Source organism: Bombus bifarius, unplaced genomic scaffold (assembly GCF_011952205.1).
Source record: "Bombus bifarius isolate JDL3187 unplaced genomic scaffold, Bbif_JDL3187 scf7180000007992, whole genome shotgun sequence".
NCBI classification, from domain to species: Eukaryota; Metazoa; Arthropoda; class Insecta; order Hymenoptera; family Apidae; genus Bombus; species Bombus bifarius.
Window position 1 is genome coordinate 3587294 of NW_022884373.1, and position 13443 is coordinate 3600736.

At 39.9% G+C, this 13443-nt stretch overlaps 2 protein-coding genes across 3 annotated transcripts in view; both read left to right on the top strand.

Annotated features, from left to right (window-relative positions):
- Positions 1-3273, top strand: part of LOC117205705 (origin recognition complex subunit 2) — a 113043-nt gene extending 109770 nt beyond the window's left edge. The window contains exon 12 of the transcript XR_004487274.1: positions 3230-3273. The gene's annotated coding sequence lies outside the window, so the exon portion shown is untranslated. The remainder of the gene's footprint in view (positions 1-3229) is intronic.
- The window catches only part of LOC117205706 (protein roadkill), a 44316-nt gene that overhangs the window by 21905 nt on the left and 8968 nt on the right, over positions 1-13443 (top strand). For both annotated transcript variants that reach the window (XM_033444400.1, XM_033444399.1), the window contains one exon: positions 3230-3374. In XM_033444400.1, coding sequence (XP_033300291.1) covers positions 3230-3374 — 145 coding nt within the window. Of the gene's footprint in view, positions 1-3229; positions 3375-13443 lie in introns of those variants that run through there.

The following is a 13443-nucleotide window of genomic DNA, read 5'->3' on the forward strand; positions in this document are numbered from 1 at the left end:
ATGAACATATTCATCCAAAAAACAAGGACTCGCATAACGATTCTACGCAGGAAATGCGGTCTGTAAGATGTAAGAATCGCTTATCGCAACGTACTCTTATTTTTTTTAGTATCGCGGTTAATCGTATGCGCGGTTGAAACACTTTTTCCATTGCTACGTGAGCGCCCGTTTGTTGAACAACAATTTAACCGTATGTAGTTCACCTCCATACCTCTGAATGTAACGCAAACGGCATCCGTAAGCCGAAACGTTGTCCTTTGGAAGGGGATAAATACTGATATTAATCCATCCGGTGTCACGATCATTCACAAACACTTTTATTCGATCCTCTGCTAGTTTCGAGGGGTGTGTCAACACTGAGAACATTTTAAAGGAAACAATTTTTTCAACGTGCTATTCATCGTTTTATTTACTTCGCCACTAAATTTGGTTAAATCAGACAATTTATTTAATATATCGTCAATTGCTCGGTGTGATTTACTTCCGTAAGAAATAATTCTGACTAGACAGCTTATCATAGAAGAATAACACACTCATTGAATTGAACTTAAAATTAGTCATCTTCTTTGTCTTTTTTCCAGCGATCTCAGTGTTTCTTGAAGTATATAGTAATTTAAAATTCTTAGTTATAATGCTCTATCTCTATGTCAGAAATTGTTTAATTATTCTGTATTTAAGTTACGTTTTAAGAGCGTACGTTGCATTCAGAGAACAGATTCTTTGGAAAATTATCGAATTGACACACCTTCCTTCTTTTCTTAAGTCAATATAATAATAACGTTATTATAAAATTCGATAGTAAAATATACGAATATCAATGTGATAATAGTTAATTGAACGTATAAAGTCGAACGTGTGGCTAATTTCGGGAATCAAAGATACACGTTGCAGTGTGTTCGGGTATAAACGGTTTTCGATTGAACTGACAATCTGCGTGAAACATCGATGATTTTTTATACAAGTTTCCATCTTCTTCTTCTCGGTATCGCGTTTACATCCGAGTTGTTAAGGGACTATAATTATCAAATTAAAGATAGCACGACGTGATAAAAAGCGTCGTAAACTAGGGAAAAGAAAAAGCGTCGTTCTACCTTCGTGTACCTATTATCAGCCTCGAGTGGCACGGTTTGAGTATTGATTTCCAGAAATAACGATACCAAACAGATTACTTCGTATTGTCGTGATTCTGGAAAATAAACAAGGTTCCGATTTATTAGTCAATCATTGTTATGCAATGAGCGTGATTACGTTTAAAGGTGGTGGGAAATTAACCGATAAAAAGGAATAGAATGGACGCTAAACAACGCGATTATTCGTTTTAATGGCGATGATGATGGTCGTTGAGAAAAGTGGCTAAAGAATGGTAATTTTTCATCCATTTTAATAGCTGTTTGTAGGCGCAGACGATGATTAACAATTACTGTAATAGCTTTTCGTAGATTAAGAATCTATTTGGAGGAATCGAGGTAGCAATAGGAGATTCATATACTCGGGTTTAAACGTTAAATGCCACATTGATATGGTAATACTATTCTCTTATGACGCATGCAAATTCCTCCACATCAATATATTTTCTAGGTCTGTGGGCTAAACTTGTATACTACGTATTTCAAATCGATACTCGTCAATTTTCTTTCGTAAATCTATGCCTCGATACGATTAAACCTACCAATTAATATATCCATCCCCGAAGCTTTCCTTAAGGATCCTTCAAAAATCCTATCATAAATCTATTTTAATAAATATTCTGTTTAAAATTGATGCAAGATATATGCTCTTCGACAATGTTTATATTTCGTAATATACAAGCGAAACTACACTTTCCCGATGCTATTTTAAAGCGCTTACCTAATCTCTGACTATACCGCGATACAGTTCGTTCGGCGTCACGGAAAAGAATGCCTACTAGGAAAAATGTAAGGGTCTCGTGTCACGTCGATGAGGAAAATTCCTCCATCGTCCTTTGTCTGTTATTTCGCGCCTTTGTACTTAGCGGCGTGCAAAAATTTCTGGTTAGAATGAATTTTTAACTGTAATTTTTAACAATTCGAAAAACGATAGCCGAAAGACTTTTAAGTAACATCGAGTAATACGAGGAGCGCGATAAGCAAAAGATAATAGTATACAACACGCAAACGCTGTTATTGTATAATGTTACTTAAAATTCTTTCAAAATATCGCTTTCGAAATATAAAGCGAAGAATCTATTTGGCCCCGAAACTTTCGCGCGTCACTGTAGATATAGGATATAAGAAAAAAATGCAAAACACTTTAGCATGACGTACTCGTCCCAGATGTCACTGAAAAGATATAAAAATATTCAGCCCGATACGGACAGAATCACTCGTTGATTCTCGAAAATATTTGATTATCGTAACGTTAACAAGTGTCCCGCTAGCTCTCGGACAAGATAAACATATAAATTATCACTTGTGTATGATATTATATAACAATATAGATTAAAAATAAAGTACGAAAAGGCAGGTTTGACGTCTATCCAAAAAATCAAAATATGTAATTTCCGTTAAAGGCAAGCGCTCGTGCAGCGCAGAAACGACAGCGACGCTCGATCGTCATCGAAGGTTCGATGCGATTAACCAACCTGACCAATCCGCCCCCGCGGTTATCGCGTTAACGTATCGATTGACCGACCCGATAAGGGTTAAAAGGTTAAGACGAGAAGTCGCGTTGCGACCTCCGCTCGGCTAGAGAATCGAGAAGCAGGTCCGATGAACCTGCGAGGCTAATGTACTCGACTCGATGATGCTCGAGTAGTTCCGTACTTGGCGCACGTGAGCACCATCGCGTGCCCTGCATACCCTTCTTTCATGCTTCTTTTATTCGTCCTACCCTCCCCGCTCTGCGGTTCTCCGTTCTCCAACTTCCTCCAACGTTCAGTCCTCCTTCCTCGGTCACCCCTTTTCCTCGCATCGAGCGACTCGTGTGTCCCTCTTCGTAGTATAATGTAACGAGAGACCCGTTCACACGTGCCTTCCATCCAGTGTTCTTCGTTTCAACAACAGAAGAAATTCTTATGTTTCTAGGAACGTTCGGTTAGCGCTAGAATTACGAATGGTTAAAATGCGGAATTTTCTTTCAGGAAACAAAAATAAAACAACACGCAGCAGCTAGTGTGATCGTCACGTGCAGCAACCCCAAAGAGCGCGGAAATTTTACGAAGACCAGGACGAGCTGAAACTAACATGAAGACGATTTGTTCGTGTTGCAGACTTGCGGTGAGCGACTGTGCGCCTCAAACGTCGCGGGTCAGCTCAAACTTGCACAGCAGCAGTAGTATGGCAGTAAGCCGTGTACCAAGCCCTCCACCACCGGAAGTGAACACCCCTGTGGCAGAAAATTGGTGTTACACGCAGGTACGTATCGAATAATTCTTTCAATCGAAAATTACCTCGAATTGATCGACGATAGAATTAAAGCAAATTATTGCAAATAATTAGCAATTAGTTTCTGACGAGTTGTACTTGTAATAATACGATTATATAAGTTCTGATTTTTAGAATCTTAGAGTATATTAGGAAGTAATATATATCGTCAGCCTTGTGTGCATAGTGTAACTGTTTTTAATGATTCTTACGACTCGAACATGACTGTTGCGAGAGCAGTGTCTTGTTAGTGCTACCGACAGGGCGAAGCCAATCTAATTGCAGTTTAATTGGTCGTTAGCGATGACAGTGAGCTTCAGTAACAGTTGGCAGAGCAGGGTACTCGTAGGGACCATTTGTTACCGTGTTTTGTATTCTACATGATTGGAATAAGACCGTAACTTTTAACGGTAGAAATATCTTTTAGGTAATTGAGGATTTCTCATGACGTTAACGAAGTTTTCTCGTATATCTCACAGAATGTCCGTTACAAACGTTAAGCCGTGGACTAGAAAGAAGTGTTTGAAGTTACGTTAGTGAGGATTCGTTCGATTTACAATTTAAGCATTGTAATTAATACGTCGTAACCCTGTGTAATCTTATTTCCTGGTGAAAGGAAGATATCTATCCAAAAACTTGAATGGTCTTCGTTCACGTGGGTCGATCTCAAACATTTGCTCCGAATATTCTTCCTTCGCATCTCCGAATTTCTAGATTTCTTTCTTCGAATAAAACTCCCAAATCTCTGGATCAAACTCTTCTCACTCGTTTAAAAATCGCTCCCAAAACACTTTTACGATACCGGTACTCCCCCAATTCGAACCACGCCATTCAATTGAAGAGGATCGAAGAAGATGAGATTCGATGGAAATCGAACATACAGGTATCGGAATTCACGTCAACGAGTTGGCCGAACAGAACCCTTGGAAATACGTTTTGGACGTGTCAAAGGGTTCTCCTACTCCTCTAGGTCAATTTCGTCGTCTTCGTCGATATCATCCTCGTGGTCGCGCGTGAGAGCACGCACTCCTGACGTTCTCGTTCTATTTTTACTGCTCGTCCCCTCGCGATGTGAATGACCTGCGACTAGATATCCCGCTGCTCCCTGCCGCGATCTCTAACTCGCCTGTGGAAACGTTCACTAGCTTCCCCGCGAAAATTCGTCACTTCGAGGTACTTTTTCTTCCGATATAAAAAGCATCGGAAATTACTTGGACGGTTCCCGAAGCAATCCTCGACGTTTCGAAGACACGAAATCGAGCAAGGAGGATCGTCGAAGCGGAAGTTGGAAACGATGGAAGCTTGGTATCTTCCGTTTCACGATACTAGTCTTTTAAGTGATTGTAGGAATTTCTTTTGATCGAACATGCCAGAGATTCGACTTAAAATCATCTGGCTGGATCCTCGATCAATTTTCGATACTTCGAACAGGTGAAATCGAGCGAACGAGAATTATAGAAAATAGGAGGTCGATTTTCCTTGTCCTTTGAACAAGAAGATATTACAGAGATATTAGATAGTTTGTTAGCTGTAAAGTTTACCATAGGTTCTCTCGTCAGAAGGAACTTACTGCGAAGTAAACTCCAGTGTAGCCGATATAAATCTTCGATGGATGGAACCTCTGGAGACGTCTGCGTAGGTCTCCTGGGAAGGGACGAGGCATACTCGTAGATTGGTTGCGGTAGGATGTGGTCGAAGACGATCGATTTTGGGTGCGATTAATTAAGTACGACAATTTACCATTCACATTCAGCGTGTTGCAAAAAGACACAATGCACCGCGTTAGAAGATAAAAATATGTCAGCAAATGGTGACATGCTATGAGTTTCAGGATTCTAACTATGCAATAACTATGTAACATTTTTACGTCCCTAAATAAGAAATTTAAGCATCCAAAATCTTAGGTCCCTTTTTTATCACTTTGTATATCTGGCAAATAATATTCGGCAATACGATTTAACATCTCGAACGAGATTCTCCCTCGTGAAGGAGAAACGAATCCGCCACAAAACTCTCGAGGCGTTATTTACGTAATGCAGAAGCTACCGAGGTCGAATTCGAGGGCAAGATTGCGATCTTACTTTTTCTTCTGCTTGGCAAGGGGAAGAAGTTGGATGATTCGAGGCGAAACTGCAGCACTCGAAGGAGTAACTCTCGGTTTTCAGGGAAGACGCGGGGTCCCCTTGCCACCGAATCGAAAGTCGATTCGTGCTCCAGTTAACTTTCGTAATGCACGCGGCGATTTCGCCTCGTCAGCCGCCGCGGAGCCTGGTGCAGCAATCGCGCGAGCTCGCGCGCTGAATCTGTCGTAACACGCCGATCGATGGGCTCGATAAAAGCGTAGAAAGCGTTGCGGCACCGTTTCCAATTGCTCCCTTGCTCCAACGACTCAGGGTCTTCCCTTAATAGCCAAGTTTCAATGAAAAATTGGAATATCCAAGAATTAATGAGAATCGATTATTCTTATTCGCGAAACAACTGCTTCTATATTAACTGGAAAAACGCTAAAAACCAACCACTTATCAATTAATCTACGATAGATCTATTTTATCCATTAAAATCGTATTTTTAAAATAACCTATAGCTTTTAAAATAAGTTGCAAAATACCTTTACAAAAATTCACTGGAAATTAATTCGTCAACTCCGCTTTTCCTTAAGCTATTAAGTTCTGTTAAGGAAGGATCAGCTTATCGCAGTAAATTATTCCTGGAAGATAAAGCGAGGACTCGTCTAAGGATGGCACTCATCGTCGTCGAAATCCGCTGGTCGCAGCTCTTCCTGTTATTCATGGTACCGTACCACCACCATCTCCACAATCTTAGGCTTTTTCGACTACTCAGACTGTTTTTCTATCCGACACGTACCATTTCCTGTCTTTCGCTCGAGTCAAACTTAGATTCGCCGTTTCTTTGATCCACAGACTGTAGCAATTTTCCACGTTATTATTCCAAGCCTATCAGATTCCTCGACTTATAACTGTTTATATTCTTGCTCTGTTCTACACGAGCTAGACTAGTACTAGTCATGAAGCTGATTCGCAAGCCGTAATAATTTTTCTACGATTACACTGTTGATCTAACTTTGCCAAATCATCTAACTACAATTACATCACATTCTTTTACGCTTTTTTCATTTCAACCTGTCCATTCTGTTTTTACCACTCGACATCCATTATGTCTTTTTCGATTTTCTCGACCGATCGTTGCTCACCAACTTATCCTAATTACAAAAATCTATATCGCTCGTGTGTGTATATATAACACACAAATAGCCAATAAATTTTATAATTTCCTTCTGAATCGGTCAAATCCTCTATAATCTGCATAATCAGCAATCTACGAATTCCAACAATGTTCTACTATCCCAATCGATCTAAGTTCGTCAACTTGCCTCATTAAAGAGCAACCTAAATCACCCACGCGCCTCCAACCTACCCATTCAATTTCTTAATCAAATCTCGTCCCACTCGACATACATTCATAGAGTCGGCAAACTTGTTGGCTTGCCGAAAAGCTCGCAACCCTTAACAATCTTCTCCATCTTCATCCATTCATCCACCTGTAATTCCACGAAACATTCAACATAAATTCCCCTCGCGCACTCTCAACTTGTTTTTTTCCACCGACTCGTCACCTAGACGCGAACCCCATATGCCAGAGCCATTATCACTCGTTGCCTTTCATTTCCACGTCGTTATCTCGAGGCACGTGTTCCATTATATCGTCAGCCAACCAGCCAGCCAGCCAAGCTGCCTCGTCTCGCGGTGAAAATAAGTTCGCGAGAAGGGCTAAGCTCCTCTGCTCTTCATTCTTTTTCTTCTTCTTTTTCTTCTTCATTTTCTGCATCATCCTTTTCTTCCTCTTCGTCTTCGTCGAAAGAGACGTCTCCTTCTACTTTTGTTTGATTGTCTTCATCTGCGTTTTCTTTGTCATATTCTTCCCATCTATTCTTGCCTTTCTCGTTTTCTCTCTTCGTCTTCTTCGGTTCTTCCCTCGTCCTATTCTTCTCCTCCTATTTTTACTTTGCCTCTTTCCCTTGCCTCTTACCATCTTTCTTTCGTCAACTTTTTCTACCGTTTCTTCGTCATCGTGTTCTTCTTTTCCTATTAGAGAGCTTCGTTTATTATTGCAATGAAATTTTAGCCGATACTCGATTAAGCGAATTCCTGTTAATTATTCCACTCGTGCAAACACGAACTCCCAGAACGAAAAATCGTTAACGAGTAGAACCAATGAGTTGCTATTATACGAATTCCAGTTACCGCTCGTCCTCTGATGGATTCCGATAAATGAAGTTCCACTGTATACTCCCTCTTCATCGTCTCCACCATATTCGTTCTCTTCCTCCTCTTCGTTGTCTTCTTCTTCTTCTTCTTATTCCTCTTAGATAAACAAGCTCGACAACGTTTCTCGGGAATTTCGATTTTCTCGCGGGAAGATCCACGATCGTTTACCTCGTGCATGTTCGACCACCGTATCCAGGACTCTACCGGAAGCCTCGACTTGGTCTGCTTGCTGCTCGAAGCCGCGTACGCCGCTCCCGTAAACGGGCACGGGTGATTCAAGGCCGATCGTCGACGATCGCCGGGTTGAACGACTCCTGGGGGCGTCGACCGGGCCACTATCTTCGTCTTCCTTACTCCTCGCGCTCCAACGTGCTGTTTTCTTCTATACGGAAACGGCCAAGACGATGAACTTTGTGCCTCTGTGTTCCTTACGCCTCCTCTATCGCGGCAGATCCTCTTCGACGCCCAGAACTTTGCTTTCGACGTTTCTTCAAATACACCGATCGCTGCCGGTCTCTTGGCCAGGCTCGTTTCTGGTCCGGGATTTGTTCAAGAGGGCGGCGAAGTTTGGGTTTTATCGGCAGCGATCGAGAATTCGAGGGTTGGCGTGGTGCCGCGAAGACTCCGAAGTTGGGTTTCGATGAGAGTTTTTGAGAGAATTGACTGAACCTGGGAGAATTTTTGCGTTGTTCTCTTGGAGTTTAGAACTTTGAAATCGACACGTAGGAAAAATAATAAGGATGTTAAATACTGGAGGAACGGAAAGGATAGAGACTAGAATTTGTTACAAAAGCGACGGGAAAGTTCCAGTTAAGGGTGATGAAAGTTTCAGATATTTTGAAGTAGAAGGAATGGGAGATAGAAATTAAGCGAAAACGGCGGAATAACGGAATTAGAGTCGGGGACTTCGAAGCAAAGAAAGTGAAAATGAAGTTTTAAGCATTTAAGAAGTAGAGGGATAATAGGAATTTAACCCAGAAATGTGAAAATAAAAGATAGAACCTGTGACTTTAGAGGATTTTCATTATCTCTGACCATCTTCCAAGCTCAACTTCCATCGAACATCTTTCATAATATCTTCCATATTCTCCTTTAACATCTTCTAAATCGTATTCCGTTTACACGTCCGACATATTTTCATCCAATAAATTTTCAATGGAGGATCTTCCGAATTAAGCTAAATTTCAATCTCTCTCTACTCCTGTTTCAAGAAAATCGATATCGAACGCTCGCGCTCGCGAACAAAGGTACCGCGCTTCTCGTCCCGTAATCAGTGGTCGATTGTTAAAAAAACGAGACGTCAGGATTCGTGTAGACGACGAGTATTGCGAGCTTTCCGTTTCCGTTTGAGTGGCATCCAAACGTTTTAACAAATTTACGAGCACCGATATAACCGATGGCTGGTGAATCCCGCCGGTGTGCTTCCACCTAAAGAGCCTCTGCAGAATGTTATTTCATCTCGAAATAGACTGGAAGTCTCTCTCATCTCGTTGATGAATTATTTCGATGCAGTAGAAACGAACTCGATTTACCGGATCTCCTCGAGCGTCGAGATTCCATCTCCCGTCTAATCGTCGCGTTCGTGTCACCTTGAGTTTGAGGAAAAATCTAACACGGCCTCGACTACCGCCGTGTAATTGCGAATCTTCCAAAGAAGGATTCGTTGGAAGATAGTTTATGTCTCTACTAGAACAGAGGGATATAAATGGTGTATCGGTTTTGGTCTGACGGAACGAAAGAAGAGATGGATATTTCTGCAACAGTGATCAGTCAGCCACCGATCTTTGACCTATCTCGTTCATGAAACACGTGATTCAAGGACGATTATAGATGATCATGGCGAATCGAATGACTCACAGGGGCCATCGAGCGGTACAATTTTTCTGGTTCCTCGTTACCTCGTTCCGAGGAAACGGACGAATCATATCGATATACCTCTACTCCACTTGCCAAGTTTAACAGTACTCGGACCCGATTAACAGTATTCTACAGCAGGTCGATGCTAAGCATCTATTCTTATACTCTTCTCGTTCTTTTTCTTTCTTTCGATGTCTTTTCATTGGTACCTGGCGATACATCGACTCACACTGATAAGCGAAAAATGTTAGGAAGATGTAAAATCTTATTTAAAAAAGCTTGTCAATGTCTTAACGATATGTGTCGATGTCAAATTATCGATACACCTTATCCGTATAGTAGCGAACTGTCTATAATATTTCGATATTATCGATTCTTCAACGGTATCGGTGTATCGATGCGGATTCAATTTATCGATACCTATCGAGAACCTTATCGTTAATAGCTCGCCTAACTTATCGTTACCGCAAATCTGACGTAACGAATAGATAGATAGAGAGAGAGAGAGAGAGAGAGAGAGAGAAAGAGAGAGGGAGGGAGAGAGGGTCACTGTGCGGATCACGTGATCTCAGTTAACGAAAGGAATACACATGAACTCGTATTCGAGGGGATCAATCAAACGTGTAGGCAGGTTTGGATCATGGCCAACACGTACTATTACGTTTGAAGATACGGAATTAGATTGGGAAAATAATGTTGCTCGATCGAAGCGGTCGCGTCGAGATACGTCTATACCCTTCTTTCTTTATATCGATCGAATTTCCCGCGTTTTAGTTAGCTTTTATTTAGCTTATCCTTAGTTTTTAAGTAGAACGTTGTATTTTATATATACATATGTGTACTGCAAACAAATTTTAAATACAAAACAACAGGTTGTTTAGATTTGTTTAAATATATTTCTTTTACTACGTGTCATACATGTACTCGCTTGTGGGAATTAGAATTTTCTTCCCGTTTCCTTTGTTGTTTTATAATTTTATAATTTTGTTGTTCGAAGCAGATTATTACAATTATACTAGAACATTAGAATAATAATATAAGACTGATTTTGCTCAGTTCTTGACATGTTAATCTTTTTTCGTACTTTGACAGTAAGTTAAGGGAACTTTCCGCTCATCTAAAATTTTCCTCTAGCAACTAGCATGGATTACACATATGGTATGAAACACGTCTAACGCTAGTTAAAGCGTCCTTAATCTGTACACGTTATGAACTACTATCACTACCTTCGAGCATTGCAACTCCACGATGCGAAACATCGCTTCCCTTTTAAAGTATCGACTTAACTGTTAACACTTTGATTCGTCGCAAAAAAAAAAAAAAAGAAATTCAGACTAGTAGAATCTTTTGTAAAACAGGTCTTGTTGTAAATATCGCTTCAATAGTTACAGTGACTCGAAGCGAATTCTTTACGTAATTTTTTACTATTTATGTCTTCTTTTACTCCGTGAGAAAGAATATCGGCTTCAAAAATATACCGTTTATTTTTATATCCTTTGTTCCAGAATAAAACGGAAAATTAAAAATAAAAAAGATATTAGTAATAACATGTAACAAATAAAATACAAGAAAAAGTATAACGATTAAAGCATTCAATTAACATCTTGAGGTACGGAAGATCGAAAGACTGTAGAAAGACAGAAAGCAGATAATTTGTTCACGGTTGCTAGAGATTATCAGCGATCCTTTGAAGACGTGTCTTCGATATCTGAAGGTTGCATCGATTATCAGGTTCAAGTACGACTTCACGCTACAAAGCGTGGCTTCTTCTTTGAGCTACTGACGTATAGTAAGTCGGAAGCAAATGCACTGATCGTTCAAATTTTCCATTCGATTCGATTAACAAATAATTTAATTCTTATTCGCATAATTCTATTCTCTGGTTGAAATCATTTCTTAAACCGTTATCATCGAGTTGGAATTATTATTTTTTATTTGTTTCCCAATTATTTCCTATACGTGCATCTTACGACGAATGTGTCTTGTCTTTTCGATATTTAACACACAAACATGTGCGTTAATGTCGCTAAATTCCACCGAACGAATCCATGTTTCTATGGATCGAACGGTGATCGATCAAAATCTCGAGCTGTCCAGCTCGACGAATTCCTCTGCTCGTCTAGACGAGCGAACAGCTGAAAACGGCTCACGTGGTGTGCGCTGGGTTCGATGATCCTCACTTCGGCGTGACCTTCGCTGGCTATCCCACAGGTTCAATGCACGCTTGTTGTACGTGTAATCTCGTAACCAGTTACGTCTTACTCGAGCTCGGAAAATGCCTCTTCCTCTTCTGTATTGCTCGTGAAACTCGACCTTTTACGACTCTGCCCCGCATTGACGTTCTTTCAACCTTATTGCTGACCACTACTACAGTCCGCTTCTACTTCTACTTCTGCTTTTACTTCTGTGAGAAAAACTCTTATTAATGAAAGGTCTACAATTAACTTTTTACATCGTTATACTAAATACTTTCTTTTTCTTTTTTCCTTTTATTTTTTTTTTTTTTTTTGTAATACATTCACTTAGAGTAGACTTTACTATATCTCGTTGATTACTGATAATTATAATAAGGATCATCTTTCCACGATGAATGCGTTATAATAATTGCACAGCACAGTAGCTCGTTTTACAAGATTGCTAGTACATTTATAAGATTGTGAATATTTATGACTATGTTGGAAACGATTCGCGTCACGACTCGAGGTTTCACGAAGTAATCATTTTTCGATCACATTAGCTTCGTGCTTTTTTTATAAAGCCGATAAAACATAAGCTGATTTGATCTGTATAGAGAAATATAAAATTCTATTTCGAACGATTGTGTACGATTGTTAATTGTGAAAAGATATGTATGGTAGAAGCTGGTGCTTTTTCTAATCTCGATCAAAAAAGAAATGACTTGTCCCAGTTGACGTGAATTATTTTGTATTTATATACCGACCGACTGACATACCGTAATAGAAAGGCGTATATGATATTGACAAAGGGGTGAACATTTATTTTTGAAACAATTTTCTCGATTGGAAGAAAATTTTGCATCGGCATCTCTTCAGGATGTAATATTATGTACAGAATGAAACATAATACAATTTTTTTATAGAATGTCATTACTTTTAGAAAAATGTTTTTCTACGGTACAATTAAATCAACTTTCCTGTTGAAGGAGAAAATTTTCTATGGAAAGTCTTAATTTCGTCGTCGTATTAAAGGCCATTAATTTCCATATTCCGCAGAAATCGTGCATTGTTTTCAGTGAAAAAAAAGCGATCGAAGAAAGACGAAGAAGAGGGAAGTGACTTTCACTTCGTCCAGAGTCGTTGCGCTGACGTTTCTCACGCTTCCCTTTGTACATCGATTTGTCGATTCTTCGTACGATGGTTTTCTCTTTCGCGGCTTCGTTGTTTCGCATTTTCTTCGCGGAAACCGGCCGTTTAACGAAGTAGACAAAGTTTCGAAACGAATCTATGTTTCACGCCGCATTGCTTCGCGATAGAAACTGATAATCGCCTGTTCAAACTGATTATCCGTTCTCTAGACGGTTGTTAGCTGTCTTCGTTTCTATCTGATCGCTAGTCAAGAGTTGTTGCCTATGTTAATTAACCCGATCGATGCGATATTTTCCGGTTTAAGAGAAAATCGACCTCGTGTATCGTATCGGATTGCTTCAACAGGCCAAATATGCAATCTACGCTTGCTTCTGCATTATAAATTTTAATCGTTACCCGATTAGATGAACCGATACTAAGTGAATTTATCTAAACGCGAAATTCTACTATACTTCTACAACAAGATCCGATTATGTAAAATCCAGTTATACAAAATGCTCGTGTCTATCCCATAAACTGCTCCGCAGATCCATCTCCTACAAAGTCCTACTGTTATTTCATATATTAATAAAAATAAATTTTAAAAATCAC